This window comes from Bubalus kerabau, chromosome 19, assembly GCF_029407905.1.
Source record: "Bubalus kerabau isolate K-KA32 ecotype Philippines breed swamp buffalo chromosome 19, PCC_UOA_SB_1v2, whole genome shotgun sequence".
Taxonomy (NCBI): Eukaryota; Metazoa; Chordata; class Mammalia; order Artiodactyla; family Bovidae; genus Bubalus; species Bubalus kerabau.
In genome coordinates this window covers 47,879,363-47,896,104 of record NC_073642.1, presented here as the reverse complement: position 1 = coordinate 47,896,104, position 16,742 = coordinate 47,879,363, and the positions used below count along the sequence as shown (strand labels likewise).

At 40.7% G+C, this 16,742-nt stretch overlaps 1 protein-coding gene across 2 annotated transcripts in view; it reads left to right on the top strand.

Moving 5' to 3' along the window:
- Positions 1-1,032: 1,032 nt before the first annotated feature.
- Positions 1,033-16,742, top strand: part of SLC25A21 (solute carrier family 25 member 21) — a 521,296-nt gene continuing 505,586 nt past the window's right edge. For both annotated transcript variants that reach the window (XM_055556134.1, XM_055556133.1), the window contains exon 1: positions 1,033-1,473. In XM_055556134.1, the coding sequence (XP_055412109.1) occupies positions 1,404-1,473 (70 nt within the window). In that variant the 5' untranslated portion in view covers positions 1,033-1,403. The remainder of the gene's footprint in view (positions 1,474-16,742) is intronic.

The following is a 16,742-nucleotide window of genomic DNA, read 5'->3' as shown; positions in this document are numbered from 1 at the left end:
GCAGGTACTTTCCTAAAATTTGAGAATCTTGTCTCTCCTACATAGCATCAACTTGTGGTTTAAAAATAGTATATATATCCTAGTATTTTTGTTTTGCTAACTATCCTAAGGAGAAGGCAATGGCAACCCACTCCAGTACTCTTGCCTGGAAAATCCCATGGACGGAGGGGCCTGGTGGGCTGCAGTCCATGGGGTCGCTAGGAGTCGGACACGACTGAGAGACTTCACTTTATTTTTTCACTTTCATGCATTGGAGAAGGAAATGGCAACCCACTCCAATGTTCTTGCCTGGAGAATCCCAGGGACCGGGGAGCCTGGTGGGCTGCCGTCTATGGGGTCGCACAGAGTCAGACACGACTGAAGCGACTTAGCAGCAGCAGCAACTACCCTAAAAGGCTAGTATGAATAATTAATCGCTTTATAGAGAGAATATACTGGGAGTTCCTTAATGTTCCTTGATTATTTAGGTCAGTGGTTCACCAACTTTAGCATACATAATAATCATTGGAGAACTTATTCAAACAAAGTTTTCTGAGCCCTATACCACAGATTGTGATTCAGTAGGTCAGGACTGGAACATGAATCTGCTTTTCTTACACACACATTACACGGATGCTCACGGATATTAGGTATAGAAGCGACTTATTTGTAATAAGGCCTTCCCCACCCCCCCACCCTCCACCCCCGCTCCCCCACTTTGGTCTTTCAGTAAATAAAACTCAAGTTGATGAGGTATGAGATAAATTCCCTTAAGCCAAAACCGCTTCTTAGAAAAGTACTACATTAACTCAATTGTAAGATAAGCGTAAACTGGATTTATTTTGACTTAGTTGCTGTCAATTTCAGTTCTACAGTTTCAGGACAACTAACTCCAAGGAATTCAGTCACCTGTTCCTTCTTTAGAACTGCACTGTGTTCTGGCTTTCCAGAGGGCAAGGGTCACCGGGGCCCTGCCGATGAAGTTCTAGGCCAGAGTCACTTTTTTTACTTGCCTTATCAGAGGCAGAGCGTCCAGCTTGACAAACTCTGCAGAAGGCTCCCGATAGGGAAACCCGTGAGCGCCAATCTAGGAGACCAAACCGACCCGCTGCGGTCGACCAACCCAACCCCGGGGTCCCTGGGTCCTCCTCGGAGCCGAGAGAGACAGGAGCAGGGAGAGGGAGCCCCTGAAGGAGGGCCACAGACAGGTCTCAACACGCCGGAGATCACGCTGCTAATCTGTGGTCCAAACCGCCCGCCGCCTCCGAGCAGTCGTCGGATTGCCGCCCCCCAGGGAGCCACTCGGCCCAAGAAGCAACACAGCCCCGGCTCTCCTGCTCCAGAGAGGCTCTGCAGGCCGGCATCGAGGCAGGCGAGCTCGCCCCGGCATCTCAGCCCACGCCGTGGTCCACTGTCTTGCGAAGATGTCGGCTAAGCCCTCTGTCGGCTTCGTGAACGAGGCTTCTCGGCAGATCCTGGCCGGTGGCTCTGCTGGTAAGGCCGCCCCGCCCGACTGGGGGCTAGTCGCCTTTCCTTTCGCGTATTCCGAAAAACCTTTCTCCGACAAGCCTCCCCACCATAGGTTTTGCCTTCTTCCTATGCCTTCCGCGCTCCGGGTTCAGAGCCTGAGTAGCCCGAGCCCGCGGAGCGCGGGAGTAAAGAAAACCGGGATCAGGCGGCGGGCCCCGGGTGTCCCAGGTCAAGTCGCCGCGGCGCCCGCGCCGGCCGCTCTCGAGTTCCCCGCATTCTGTGTTCCTAGCCTGGAAAGCAAGGTAGGCAGCAGTCCCGAGGCCTGCCGCTTTGAGGAGGTTTTAGCCTGGCTGGCTATTGTATTAGAAATGATTCAGTTTGCGTTAGACTGAGTTGTGCTATCCACTCTAGCCTCTTTTTCCCCCAGCTAACTCAGATCTTACATATTTCTACCTCCCTCGTTAAAGTATGTGCCTCGGGACTCCACAGGTTTTCTTATTGCATCCTGTTTCTTGCTTGCAGCTATTCCTGCCTTAATAAGCGTATTAAAATTAAATGAAAATGTTGACGCATATAAACACCTTTGATATAATAGGCTCACAGTAATTTATGGAGAGTTATGCTGTAGGGAAGAATCTTTAGGAAGAAATCTGTTATAACTAATCATGGAAGTAATTACTAGGTGTGGCTAAGAGAAAGTTACTAACTCACTAGTTACATTATGTGAATGTATTTTAAAGATATTTTAAAATATAAATTATGAATTGATTGAAAATGTAATCTTACAAATTGCGATACATATTATTATGAATATATAAAATAATTACTGTAATTCACTCATCACCATAAAACATTTTTTTAAATGTACTTATTTATTTATTTAGCTGCTCTGGATCTTAGCTGCTGCATGTGAATCTTTAATTGTAGCAAGGGAGTTCATTATTTGCAGCAAGTGAAACCTAATTCCCTGACCAGGCATGGGACTTGCACCCCCTGCATTGGGAGCACCAAGTCTTAGCCACTGGACCACCAGGGAAGTCCCAAAACATTTTTATAAATGTAAATATCCCTTAATAAATTATGGTAATACTAGTAAATCATATTAAGATGACTGAATGTCTAATGTCTACCTTTGACTAGCAAATTTTATTTTCAAACAAATTTGAACTTTGTATAAAGGACTGTTACAAATTATGACTATTTAACATCCTGTCACAAGTTCCTTGCATCTAGGAGGACCACAAGCAGATGTATCACTTAAAATCTACACTTTTCTAACAATGACATTTCATTAATATGGCAATCAAGGCATTCATTTCTTATATGTGATTATGCTGTGTCTATTCATTATATTGTCAGTGCCCCCACTTTCTACTTTTTAGTTGTTCCCGGTAGTGATAATGAATTTGCACCAATTTACTCACCATTTTGGTCAAATTCCACAATGTCCAAGACTGTCAGCTGCCCTTGATTTGCTTGATTCAGAGTCCACAACCCTTATTAAATAAAACTCAGCTGGCCCAGGAGGGAAATATAGTTAATTGGTGAACATCCTAACCTGTGACTAGTGATTCATATGTGCAGTCGCTTCAGTTGTGTCCAACTCTTTGCAACACCACGGACTGTAGCCCACCAGGCTCCTCTGTCCATGGGATTCTCCAGGCAAGGATACAGGAGTGGGTTGCCATGCCCTCCTCCAGGGGATCTTCCCTACCCAGGGATCGAATCTGGGTCTCCTGGGTCTTCTGCATTGCAGGCGGTTTCTTTACTACTCAGCCACCAGGGAAACAGGAGACTGACTTGCTTTTTTTCAATTCCAGTGTAGGATGCTGGGGTGAGACTCAAAATAATCCAGTATTGGTCAGGGGCCTACTTCTGTACCAATCAGTTGTAGCCAATCCCCACTGGGAGAGGTGAGAATCTCAGGGCAAATTATTTTCCAAAGAAGTAGAAACACATTATGAGATGGGCAATTGGTGCCTTTTGTAATGATATATGTGTGTCTTTTGTTAAAAGATGTTTATAATATTTGCATTTAAAAAACCAAATGATGCACTGGCAGTTGCTTGAATAATACATATCTAAAGACTTGTCTTAAGTTTGTAGCTATTGCTATCATATTGTTACCAATGGCAACTTTGTTGTACATGATGAAAAGTGAAAGTGAAAGTGAAGTCGCTCAGTTGTGTCTGACTCTTTGCGACCCCATGGACTGTAGCCTGTCAGGCTCTGCCCATGGGATTTTCCAGGCAAGAGTGCTGGAGTGGACTGCCATTTCCTTCTCCAGGGGGGTCTTCCCGACCCAGGGATTGAACCCGGGTCTCCCACATTGCGGGCAGATGCATTACCGTCTGAGCCACCAGGGAAGCCCAGTGATGAAAGCTGTGTTCAAGACAGTATACACAGAGTAGGCTCCTAGTTTGCCTTCCCAGCTTCAAGTAATAGCCTAAAATTGAGGTGAGGGAATATAAGCCAGTGATGATAGCTTCAGGAAGATCAGCAAGGCCAACACTTCAGAGAGGTTAAGGATGAGATGGAGAAGAGGCCATTGGATTAGTATTCAAAGTGTGATCCATGGATGAGCAGGAAGGAGGAGCCTGGTAGTACTTGGAAGCATGTTAAAAATGTAGGACCTCAGGCTAAGCTTATTGCAGACATACCATATCAGAAGCTGAGCTTTAGGAAAGTCCTCAAGTCACTAGTTTATTCTTTCAGGTTTTAGAAGCACTGCTTTAGAAGACTTGAGAAAAGAGATTCCATAGAGTTGGAGCCAGATTGAAGTAGGTTGCAAGTTAAATCTTTCTTGGCTTTCATTGCTGACCGTAGAGAGAAGAACAAGTTCTGTCCTCCTTACTTGTGTGCTGTCAGTTTAGCTTTCAGTCTTATTTTCCTGTCCTCTGCCATACGTTCCATTTGGTTTCTGCTCAGTAGATCTGCTCACCATACTTGAATGCTGCCTATACCTTTGCACCTTTATTCCCAATGCCTGGAATGTCTTTTCCTAATTTTATCTACCTATTTAAACTCTGTGAAACTCTCTGACAGAATGTGGTCCACTGGAGAAGGGAATGGCAAACCACTTCAGTATTCTTGCCTTGAGAACCCCATGAACAGTATGAAAAGGCAAAATGATAGGATACTGAAAGAGGAACTCCCCAGGTCAGTAGGTGCCCAATATGCTACTGCAGATCAGTGAATAACTCCAGAAAGAATGAAGGGATGGAGCCAAAGCAAAAACAATACCCAGTTGTGGATGTGACTGGTGATAGAAGCAAGGTCTGATGCTGTAAAGAGCGATATTGCATAGGAACCTGGAATGTCAGGTCCACGAATCAAGGCAAATTGGAAGTGGTCAAACAGGAGATGGCAAGAGTGAACGTCGACGTTCTAGGAATCAGTGAACTAAAATGGACTGGAATGGGTGAATTTAACTCAGATGACCATTATATCTACTACTGCAGGCAGGAATCCTAAAAATCCTAGGAATCCTAAAGCTGAAACTCCAATACTTTGGCCATCTCATGCGAAGAGTTGACTCATTGGAAAAGACTCTGATACTGGGAGGGGTTGGGGGCAGGAGGAGAAGGGGATGACAGAGGATGAGATGGCTGGATGGCATCACCGACTCGATGGACGTGAGTTTGAGTGAACTCCGGGAGATGTTGATGGACAGGGAGGCCTGGTGTGCTGCAATTCATGGGGTCGCAAAGAGTCGGACACGACTGAGCGACTGAACTGAACTGAACTGATTGAAACTCTGCCCATTTTCAAGGCCTGACTTGAAAATCATTTTCTGCATAAATGCTCCCAGATGGCCTTGAAGCCACATCCAGTTTTAACATTCTCATTAGCATTGAATAATACAAGTAATAAAAATAGCTAACATTTCTGGAATAAATACAAGGGCCATGCCCAATGCGAAGCTTTACATGTATCAACATTTTAAATCCTCACCACACCTTCAGAATGAAGAAACTGATACCCAGAGGGCATTCACTTGCCTGTGGTTGCACAAGGATGCAATTATTTCTAAAGGAATAGGATAAGAGAGGAACTAGGAAAATACTATTCTCACTGGCAGATATTTTTAGAAGTTGGAGAGATCAAGTCTGCTATCCTTTATTATCTATCTTTTATTAGTTTACATCCCTTGAAACAACTTTTATCTACAAATACAATCCTTATAGTCTTTCTGCTGCATCATAATATCTTGCTCTCTCCAAATAATTCCATGTGTACAGGCACAAGATTATCATTTCTCATTACATTTAGGGCCTCTATGTGCAGTAGGGCAGATTGTGGCCTGAAAAAGGGCTCTGTCCACTTGAGCAAGTGGGAGCTGAAATCTGGCCTGTGGTCTGAGTCATAATCTGTGTATCCAAGAGCAGAGATGAGCCCAGTCCCCTGGGGCCCCCATCATTCCATGGTTTGCTCCCAGTGTGGCTCTGGGAAGTTTCCCTTTTATCTCTTCTTTGAAGCCAGGAGCATGGTTCCATCTCAGACCTTCCCCTTTTCCCTAGTGGTTCCATCTCAGACCTTCCCCTTTTCCCATGTGGGCACTTCCATGTGTTTCCAAAGCTTATGGGGTTTTTATTTCCCATGTCATGTGGGTGCCTTTTAGGCCCTCTCAAATGGGTATTCTACCCAAGTTCTCACAGGGCTCTGGCATTCAACTTTACAATTCTCCCAGATCTCTAACGAAGTCCCCTGGCCCCTGAGAAACCCTGCTCTTGCCCAGACCTATCAGGCTCCCTCTAGAGGGCACACCTAGACCCTGTCCACACTGAATTTTCTTCATGGTGGCATCACTAGGAGCCTTCTCCTCCTGCCTCCCCAAATCTGACACTCATATTCCTTGACCTCTGCAGGTCTCACTCAGAATTCTTCTTAAGAATTCTTAAGTCTCCTCCATCTGTCCTTTACATGATCACCATTCCAGCAGAACCCTGATTTATTTCCCCAAATTTCCAGGCTGTTGTTTCTTCCTCTCCAGCATCATCCTAGTCCTCTGTATCTTGTAAGCAAAATCCTACCACAGCTTCAATCACTGTTTTTATTTTGTTCATCGTGCTGCAGATGTTTGAGTCAAATTGTTTAGTCAAAGTACCTCAGAAATAAGTTTTCCAGTTTTGCACTAAACACAGTTCAACTACTTTGTGTAGTTTATCTCATTAATCATCTTCAAGGGATCAAGTGAGAAAATGAAACGAGAGACTTTTTCTGGAGGAGAGAAACCTGGGATTCATAGATAGACTCCTGGGAGATAAACTATTGAGCGTATATGTAAAATGTACTTTATATTGATGGGAGAGAGTTCAAGGCTTTCAACCCAAAAAGGTCACTAAAAAGGTAGAATAATTTCAAATCTTATTTTCAAAACTCCTAATCTTATATACCTTACATATCTCCATTTTCACAAGATTTCTACCTTTTCTTACCCTAACCCCAAACAGTTAAAATACAGTTAAAAGCATGCAATCATAATAGGCAGTGTGTATACTAGTAGTTCTTCAGATTTTAATTTGGACTTGGTAATAAAAGAGCTGATGCACTGGGGGGGTAATCAAGGTTAAAATTTTGATCAAGGAGAATTCTTTTTCAGCATGGGTGCAAAGGGGATACACATGTGATTTGGATAAATGGCACCTTTGGAAATTCAGGATTTGGCAAACTGCATTTGCTTGATAATAAATAGCAGGTTGTAGAGAAACAGGTGAACCTTTATGACACATCAAAGGGAGGCTGGAACCCATTATCTGGGTAATTAGGGAGGAAAAATTTCCCCTTATTTCAACCACATAGGAGGAAGCAACTCTATTGCTCAAATTAATTATGAAATACCTTTAAAGAGTATGTTTTAATTGAAATATAGTCTGTCTCAAAGAAAATCTAGTTCTCAAAAATATGAATTTAAGAGCCAATAAAATATGAATTACATGGGACATTTCAGAAGGTTTATTTTACTGTCCTTCACTGAAACATGTTTTAAAACTATAAGTCTTAGATGTGGGCACAAGTGATATAAGAACATAAAACAACTGTACACATTTTAGATACGCCTTGTTAACCAGGCCTTCCTCACCTCCCTGCCCCCGGCCCTGTGTCCCACCACTGTCTTGACGACAGCGTCTCAGACCATTGAGAAGCTGTGTTTTAGGTGTAGTACAGCAGGTGCTCAGAAATGTTTGTTGACTGTATTAATGAATAGATATCAGAAGCCCAAGCCATAGAATATTATTCGTAGGGTCCTACTCTAAAGAAAGATAAGTATTCTGGGATTCTAATAATCAGACCACTGATATTGCAACAATATTTTCTTTCAACAATATTTTATTTTATAGTAGTTGTTTGATAAATGACGTGAAAACATTCAGGTCTGCACTCTCTGCCACCTCTTTTTTTGGCTGAGAGGCCGATGATCACTTTTAATTTTTATTTATTTTATTTTTGCCTGTGTTGGGTCTTTGTTGCTTTGGATGGGCTTTATCTAGTTATGGCAAATGGGGGCTACTCTCTAGTTTGCAACTCTCTATAGTTGGCTGCTCTCCAGTGGCACTCTCTAGGCTTCTTACTGTGATGGCTTCTCTTGTTGTTGAGCACAGGCTGTAGGTGGGAGGGCTTCTAGTTGTGGCTTGAGGGCTCAATGGTTACGGCTCGAGGGCTCTGGAGCACGGGCTCAGTAGTTGAGGCATAAGGGCTTAGTTGCTCCACAGCTTGTGGAATCTTCCCAGACCAGTCATGGAACCCGTGTGCCCAGATTCTTATCCTCTGCACTACCAGGGAAGTCCCCGTGATCACTTTTAAAATTTATGTATCATCTTTCGTTTCAGGACCCCAAACTGAAAAGAGATGCACCAATCATTTTCAAACACCTTTATGATTTAAGTGTGCAGTATCTTAAAATGGCAATGAGTGAAACCAGGTTAAGGGACTTCTACAGGATTCTTTATAATTGTTCCAGATTTTAACTCTTTTTTTTTTTTTTACCAGTTTTCTTTTGCTTTTAAACTATCATGTTTGTGTCAGTTATTTCCCTGTTTTGATGTGATCATGATTTATACACCCTATAAATATTCTTGCCTGGGAAATTCCTTGGACAGAGGAGCCTGGTGGGCTACAGTCCATAGGGTTGCAAAGAGTTGGACAGGACTTAGAGACTAAACAACAACAGCAACAGCAGAAACTCTAGTAGGTCTGTATCTTTGGATTGTTGTCAGTAGTTTTTGTTTATTAGTTTGCTAGTGGCTTGAACAATGTACCACAAACTGGGTGGCACAAAACACCAGCAATTCATGATCGTGTGGTTCTGGAGGTTAGAAGTCTGAAATCAAGTGTGGGCGGGGAATCTGAGAGAGAATCTGTTGTCTGCCTCTCACCTAGCTTCTGGCAGTTGCCCACAGTCCTTGTGCTCTTTGACTGTTGTCACATCGCTTTCTCCCTATTTGCCTCAGTGTCTGTATCCAAATTTCTCTCTTGTTATAAGAACATCACTCATTGGATTGTGGCCCACTACATTCCATTATGACCTCATTTTAACTTGGTTATGTTTGTAAAGATGCTATTTCCAAATAAGGTCACATTCTCAGGTACTAGGGGTTAGGATTTGAACATATCTTTTCAAGGGTGGGGGACACAGTTCAAGTCACAACAAACAATCTATTGTATTTTTCTCTTCATATTGTGTTTCTCAAATTCAAGCTATGATCCTGTATTTTTCTTCCTTTCATTGTCAGCTTTTGTGAAAAGTTCCTCACTCAGTTTGACTACCCGCTATAACTGGCATATCTGCATTTACCTTTTTGCTGGAACTGTTAACTACTGGCTTTCATTCCTAATTTTACCTAATCTTGGTGGAATTTCACATCTGTAACCAATTTTTCTCTTTAAAGTTGTCTCTGCTATTGATTTTCACCCCCTTCTCCATACATGATCACTTGTGTACCAGCAACAAAGAATTGCTGGTTCCTCTGTCTTTTTTCTATTTCCTCAAAAATTGATGTTCTGCAGGGTTCTGAGTTCTCTACCCATTCCCACTCTGCTGTGTCCTTGCTCTCTGGCTTCTGTACTATCCAGGTGCAGGTAACTCTCTGATCTGTATTTCTAACTTCTCTGTGCCCTGAAGACTTAAATTTCTAAATTATACAGTAAAAATAATGTGGAAATCAAGAGTCATGTGGATTCTAATGATTTAAAAAATATTTTGGAGCTAAAATTTGAAACTGATATTAGATCCTCAAATACCATTTTTCGTTATATAGTTGTGTCCATCCTTATTTTGAGTCTAGTTTTTCTCATTAATTCTGTTTGTTAAGAAGTTGCAAATGAACTTCTCAGGGTATTTGTTTGGGTTGGGTGGATCCTACATAATTATCTAGTCAATAATTATAATAAGACAAACAGGAAATGCTAAGATACATCTTCAATGCTCTTGAATGTCTACTGTGTGTATAAGTGAAAGTGAAAGTGAAGTCGCTCAGTCGTGTCCGACTCTTAGCAACCCCATGGACTGCAGCCCACCAGGCTCCTCCATCCATGGGATTTTCCAGACAAGAGTACTGGAGTGGGTTGCTACTGTGTATAGTATTCAATATATCAATGCTTTACTTAAAATCCTTACTGTGTTTAAATCATCAGTATTAATCTGTAACTTCTTGAGGATGAGGGAAATAAAGCTTAGAGAAATTAAGTAACTTGCTCAAGACCAGTGACAGAGTATAGGCTCAAGCTCTGTTCTCTTTGCTTTCAGAGCTTATATTCCTACCCACTATCCTACCCTGCCTTGTAATATACAGAATGAGATATCAGGTTATCAGCCCCATACAGAGTACTACCTTCATCAGGCCTCTTTTATTCCGGTTGGATTAAATGCTATAGGTTGAGTATTGATGAACAAACAGAGTCTACCTTTGGTGCAACCGGCCATTTCTTGTTTTTGCTAGATCTTTAAGTGCCAGCCCCAGCACTTGTATGAAATTCTCCATATTACCCACAGGGGGCTCAGCATCTTTGGAGCTACATCATTTCTGCCAGTCCCTACCAGCAATGATTAGGAATGATCTGACCCTCGGTGCTCAGGTTATCATTTATTCAACCATTATACAATCACCTTAGGCTCTAGAATGACTCACTGGAGTGAGAGCGACCCCAGAGCCGACTGGACAAGCTTATCTGTGAAGGAGGATATTTAAGTTGCATAAAACATTGATTTGTCTTGAGCCTTTTCCTGTGTATGAGTCTGGTAGCCTTAGGTTAGACACAATGGTAAATTTAGTTGAATGTCTATAGAAACTAGAGTGGACTGTTATAAAGAGAAGATGTAACTTTGGAGAAAGGATAATGAAATATGTGTTTCAGTAGAATTCAGTGACACCTAAAATAGAATTGTTAAAACCACAAAGTTTTATATTTTGTGTGTGTGTGAGTGCGTGTGTGTGTATTTGTGTGTGTGAGAGAGAGAGAGAAAGAGAGAGAGGGAGAGGAAAATTCCAGTGCCCTAATATTTCTTGAAAACTTACCTATTTATGAATCATCAAATCTATCAAAATCAAAATAATGCAATTATGGGAAACTTTGGTTTTAGTTCTTATTGCTGTGACTGTTGTTGCGATTATTACAGTTATTATCCTGGAGGGTGGTTGTAGAGATAGAGTAAAATGCTTTGGAGAGTGTCAAGAATAAACAGGGTTATTTTGGAACTTCCTTCTGGGGTAGTACATTTGGTTGGCTACTGTATCACAGTGGGCAGTAACATCTAATAACTTCATTCTGTACCTGGGCCGACCTATAGATGGTGCTGTCTTCCTATAATTTTGGTGATTTGCTCAAAAAGGAAAAAAAAAAAGGGAAAACTTTCTGATGATAAGAGTTAGATGTAGAAATGTCCTGACTTTTAATTAGATTCCACCATTGTAAAACACTTGCAACAGGTGTCTTGCATAGATTACAGAAGACCACATACTTTAAAAATATAGAGGACTGTACTTTTAAAATTAATTTTTCCATTTAAGTATAATTCTTAACTATATATGGAAAAACAGGTTGCTATACATAAGTAGATTCCTGTATTCTTGCCTGGGGAACCCCATAGACAGAGGAGCCTGGTGGGCTACAGTCCATGAGATTGCAGGAATTGGATACAATTTAGCGACTAAACCACCATTACCATATATAAGAGGGATGGAAGAAAGTATTTCTGTTGCTATATTGTTTATTTTATCTGTGCTACTGCTGCTAAGTCACTTCAGTCGTGTCCGACTCTGTGTCACCCCATAGACGGCAGCCCACCAGGCTCCCCTGTCCCTGGGATTCTCTAGGCAAGAACACTGGAGTGGATTGCCATTTCCTTCTCTGAGTTTATCTGTAGTGCTTTTGAATTTAGGGTCCTAGGTCAAAAAAATATTATTTATAAGCTTAGCATAAATGCCATATTAGTTGCTTGTAGGTCTTGGAGATTATTTTGTGAAACAGTGCTCCTAGATTCCATATTTTTGTTTCTCTGAATTCCCAGGGTTAGAGTGTGTGTTACACTGAAAGTAAAGGATCAGCTACTGTGAGTAGGATCTAGAGGGCCAAATGCAGTTTTTATTTTTCCGAGGCTGCCACTCAAAATGCCATTTCTGCTTTAACTTAGTGGGATTTAACATAAGAAAGTGAGAGAGATATATGAAAAGTATATTTTTCTTAAAGATAACTTCCAAACAGTAAATTATTTTTCTTTAGATTAATACATAATGTGTTGTGGAGTTAATGGGAAATACCAGTAAGTCCTTGTTGTTGTAAATGAATCTTTAACCACAAGATGGCAGTATCACTTTCCCATGTCCTATAAGCTATTTCTAAAATGATGACTCAAATTATTTTTTAATGAGAAATGTATACAGCTATGAAATTTTAGGGAAATAATGAAGAAGGTGAATATTTAAAGTAAATTAATATAAGAAGTACTAAAGACTAGTTTTTTTTGTTTTGATTGGGCAAGTTTTCATTACATTTATTTTATATTCTTTTAAGTTGAAAGTAGGAATGTGATGATATAAAAATTGTAGGGTCATATCAGCAACTTTCTTTCACAGTGAAACATAGTCTCATGTTTGCCTGATGCTGCATCAAGAAATAAGACTTTTGTTTCCTTCATGTTTTCGTGAAGATCTGCATTGGCCTATACCTTCTAGTCTTTCAACCACACATATACTGGAGATTAGAAGACCAATAGAGAAGCAAAGGGAAAGAAAGGAATGAAAAGTAGAGATACTGGCACTTAAGTATAAAAAGGGTGGGACCCTTGCTGGATTTATATATTCTGTAGTCTAAAAATGTATCATCTTTCCATTCAACATTGGGTTTTTAAATAGTCATTATCCAGTAGTATTTGTATTTTTAATGTTTTCATTGGTATGTTTATATATTATATAGTATTATGTTTCACCCTACATAGATGCTTTTCACAATTACTTTAGTTTTTGTGTGTGATTAATTTAAAAGATTACACTGGATCTATGTCTTGTTTTTTATGTCTTACAAAGCACCTTTTAGGTAGAGACCCGCATAAAGAATCTGTCTGCAATGCAGGAGACACTAGAGATGCAAGTTTGATCCCTGGATGGGGAAGATCCCCTGGAGGTGGAAATGGCAACACACTCCATGATTCTTGCCTGAAAAATCTCATGGACAGAGGAGCCTGATGGGCTACAGTCCAAATGGTCGCACAGAGACACTGGGGTCTATATATGGGTTCTTGTATATGTCGCACAGGGACACATACACACAAGTCTTACTGATTTTATATCTCTAGGCCCACTGTGGAGAAGGCGATGGCACCCCACTCCAGTACTCTTGCCTGGAAAATCCCATGGACGGAGGAGCCTGGTAGGCTGCAGTCCATGGGGTCACTAACAGTCGGACACGGCTGAGCAACTTCACTTTCACTTTTCACTTTCATGCATTGGAGAAGGGAATGGCAACCCACTCCAGTGTTCTTGCCTGGAGAATCCCAGGGACGACGGAGCCTGGTGGGCTGCCGTCTATGGGGTAGCACAGAGTCGGACATGACTGAAGCGACTTAGCAGCAGCAGCAGCAGGCCCACTACAGTGGTTAGAATGTCGTAGCCACTCAGTAAATCTGTTTTTCTTTAAATTGCATTTGCCACAAATCAGTACAATTCTGCTGAGATCTATTTTGCTTTTGTGCCTCTTGTGGCCTAAGTAGCCCTCGGTGTGGCAGAGGTAAAGAAAAGACCTTTTAGGGACTTCCTTGGTGGTCCAGTGGTTAAGACACTGCCCTTCCACCGCAGGGGGTGTGGGTTTGACCCCTGGTCAGGGAATTAAGATCCCCACATGCCATGTTCAGCACAGCCAAAAAACAAAAAAAAAAAGATCTTTTAGAAGTCAAGTGATTTGAATTTTTTCATGGTATCCTTCGTTTTCCCAGTGGTGGAGGGAATGTTCCTTTTAGGAGTGATAGTTTGTCAGGACAGCACTGAAAATAAACTTTTATGTTTTTTCTCGAAAGTGTCTAAATGATAATAGTCCTATGTGAACAGTATGATTTGCTTTCTGTAATGGCATATTTGACATTTAATCAGTATAAGTTGCATACTTGCTGCTCGTGTGTAGCTATATACAGAAATATTTTATATTGTAAACTCAAAAAGGAGGTCTGTTATTTCCCATTATTTACATAAGTTATAAATGGATGGCAAGTTTTTTTTTTTCTTTTTTTTGAATGGCAAGTTTTTTTGTGGGCAAGTTAAAATTTAAAAAGACAGTTATCATGTATGGGAAGAACATATAAATAGGCAAGAAAAGAAGAAATGCAGTTACTATGTTTGAGAAAATATAGAATTTCATGTAATACCCTAAATGTGTAGGTCATATTCCAAAAATTTATAGTTTTAAGTTAATTTTTTGCAATAAGGTGCATTTCCTTCTAGAACAATGGTATGAAATTTGTAGGTGAGCCACAAAAATCCTTCTCTTAAACCTGTAATAGGTGTGAGATATCACTATCAGGAGCCCTAGGATAGTTAGGACTTTTAAGCCCAAATGCAGGATCCTGTGCCCTTCTGAGGTCCAAGGGCTATGTGCAGTAGGGAGTGAGAATGAGACAGTCATAAGTGGAGACAGCCTGGTGGCCTCTTCTTAACAATGAGACAGAAATGTGCCAGCAGGATAAGGGGGGCCTTTGGAAGGCAGTTTCAAGTTCACGGAGGACCTTGTAAATGTAAACCTTTGGCATTCCTTTCAAATAAAGCTAGACATGAAGTCATTGCTTCTGTCATTGCGATTATGTTTTTTAAAAGCTTTACTTTGTGAAATTTAAGCATTTAAGATCAGCTATATTTTAATAACTCTGTTAGTTGCCATTTCTTTACTTTTTAATAAAGTAAACTGAGAGTCTCAAAAAAATAAAAAATAGAAAACCTTAGGTCTTTTTCACCTTCTGAGAAACTCTGGTCCTAAAGGACAAGGGCAAGTGGATTCTAGAGGTTCTCACTTCAATTGTTTCTGGACATATTTGTGCAATAAATAAATAAATGGGTGGATAAATGGATTTTGAGTAGTTGGATAGCAGGGGAGGACCAAAGGGAAAGTGCAAACCAAAGAACTGTAATACGGGAAGCTTCAAGATTGGAGTAAAATAAGTGTTGTTGTGGTCATTAGTATGCATAGGTTGTTAGGACATTAGCTTTTTCTGCATTGGAAAATGTCTGCATTTTTTTGTTATGATTTGTGCAGTCTATGTGAATTTATGTATGCTTGCATTTGAGTGAACATGAGGAAATCACACTTTTAATATATATTTTATTAACATTACATAGCTGGGAAGATAGCCATATATTAAATTAAAAGAAAATATTCTTTACATTTTATTGATCTGTAAGTAACATTGACATATTTATTTTTTATTTAAATGTAAGAATTTTTACTATTAATCATTAGATAAACTTGATGTAGAACAATGACATATTAAAACATGCTCTTATTTCTCTCAGGAAACAATAAGCTCCCTAAAGATAAGAATCTTGACTGTTTGGTATCCTGGTATATCCCCAGGGCCTAAAATAAAATCTGGTACAGGATAGATAGTGAACATTTGTTGAATGAATAGATGACTGAATGAATGAATGTCACATTTATTTTGGTTTTCAATTTTGAATGTTAATTTGAAAAATTCTAAACGTGTCATCAAGATGCTAGAGTTTATATTGCTACTTAACGACCTGAAGGAGTTGGTTGAGTTCCTGCCAGGCCCAATACACGTCACTGATGGTGAGAAAAATCATTGCTGCTCTCCTGCCACCAAAGTGAGACATTACCCCAGGAACCATGCACTACCTAAGATGCACTGTTCCATTTTATTCCTAACAGCTGCAGAGGAAGAAAAAGGAAATCCAAGGAGGCTTAGTTTTCCTGCCCTGATTGCTGTAAGTAGGAGTCAATCTTGGAGGGACTTTAATCCTAGATACTGTAAATCCCATTGATTCTGGGATAAGTGTCTTCCTGGATCTTGACTGTGCATAGGTGTAGACTGGTTTCTTCCCAATAACCTGGTTTCCCAGGAGTGACTATAACAAGTGTGGACTGTCTGATTGTTAGTTACTTTTCCGAAGTTAGTTTATTTTCTAAGCTCAAGGGCCGCTGTGTTGGTTGTGTTTTTCCAGTCAGTCTTCTCCCTGCTTGTCCCACACTCCCTCAGGAACTGGTGAGTTACTCCCACATGATTTGTAGACACAGAGAGATGCATGGAGTCACATGACAGGGGATTTCTTCAGTGGGGTCAGAGCAAATTAATCTTAATTTTCTCTTCTGCTCTATTAAGTTTATACTCTGGTGTTCCAAAGAGTTATTTGACACATTTGTGTGTGTGTGTGTGTGTTTATGAAATATATATTTGGAAAAAAATATATATGGAAACATTAATCTGCCTCACTTTTGTTGTTGGGTCTTTGTTTTGAAATTACATCATTTTCCAAAATTGATTACATAGATGGCAAACTTTTCGGTACACTATGGAAGGTACAACAAAAAGAAGAAAAATAGGACACCCCATCAAGGGGCATCTGTTGTAAGGTTAGTGAACTTTACCTAATGAAGACAGTAGAGGCAGTACTGGAAGGAAGTGCCTGTGGGGATTCCGCTGCTTTACACCTGGCGTTAGACCCCAATTCGCATCCTCACTAGGTGTGTTACTGTGGGCTGGCAGTTTAACATGTCTGTGCTTCATCCATGAAGTACAGAGCCATTGCAATACTTCATAAGGCTGTTGGAAGGGTCAGATGGGTTGATCCCTGTCA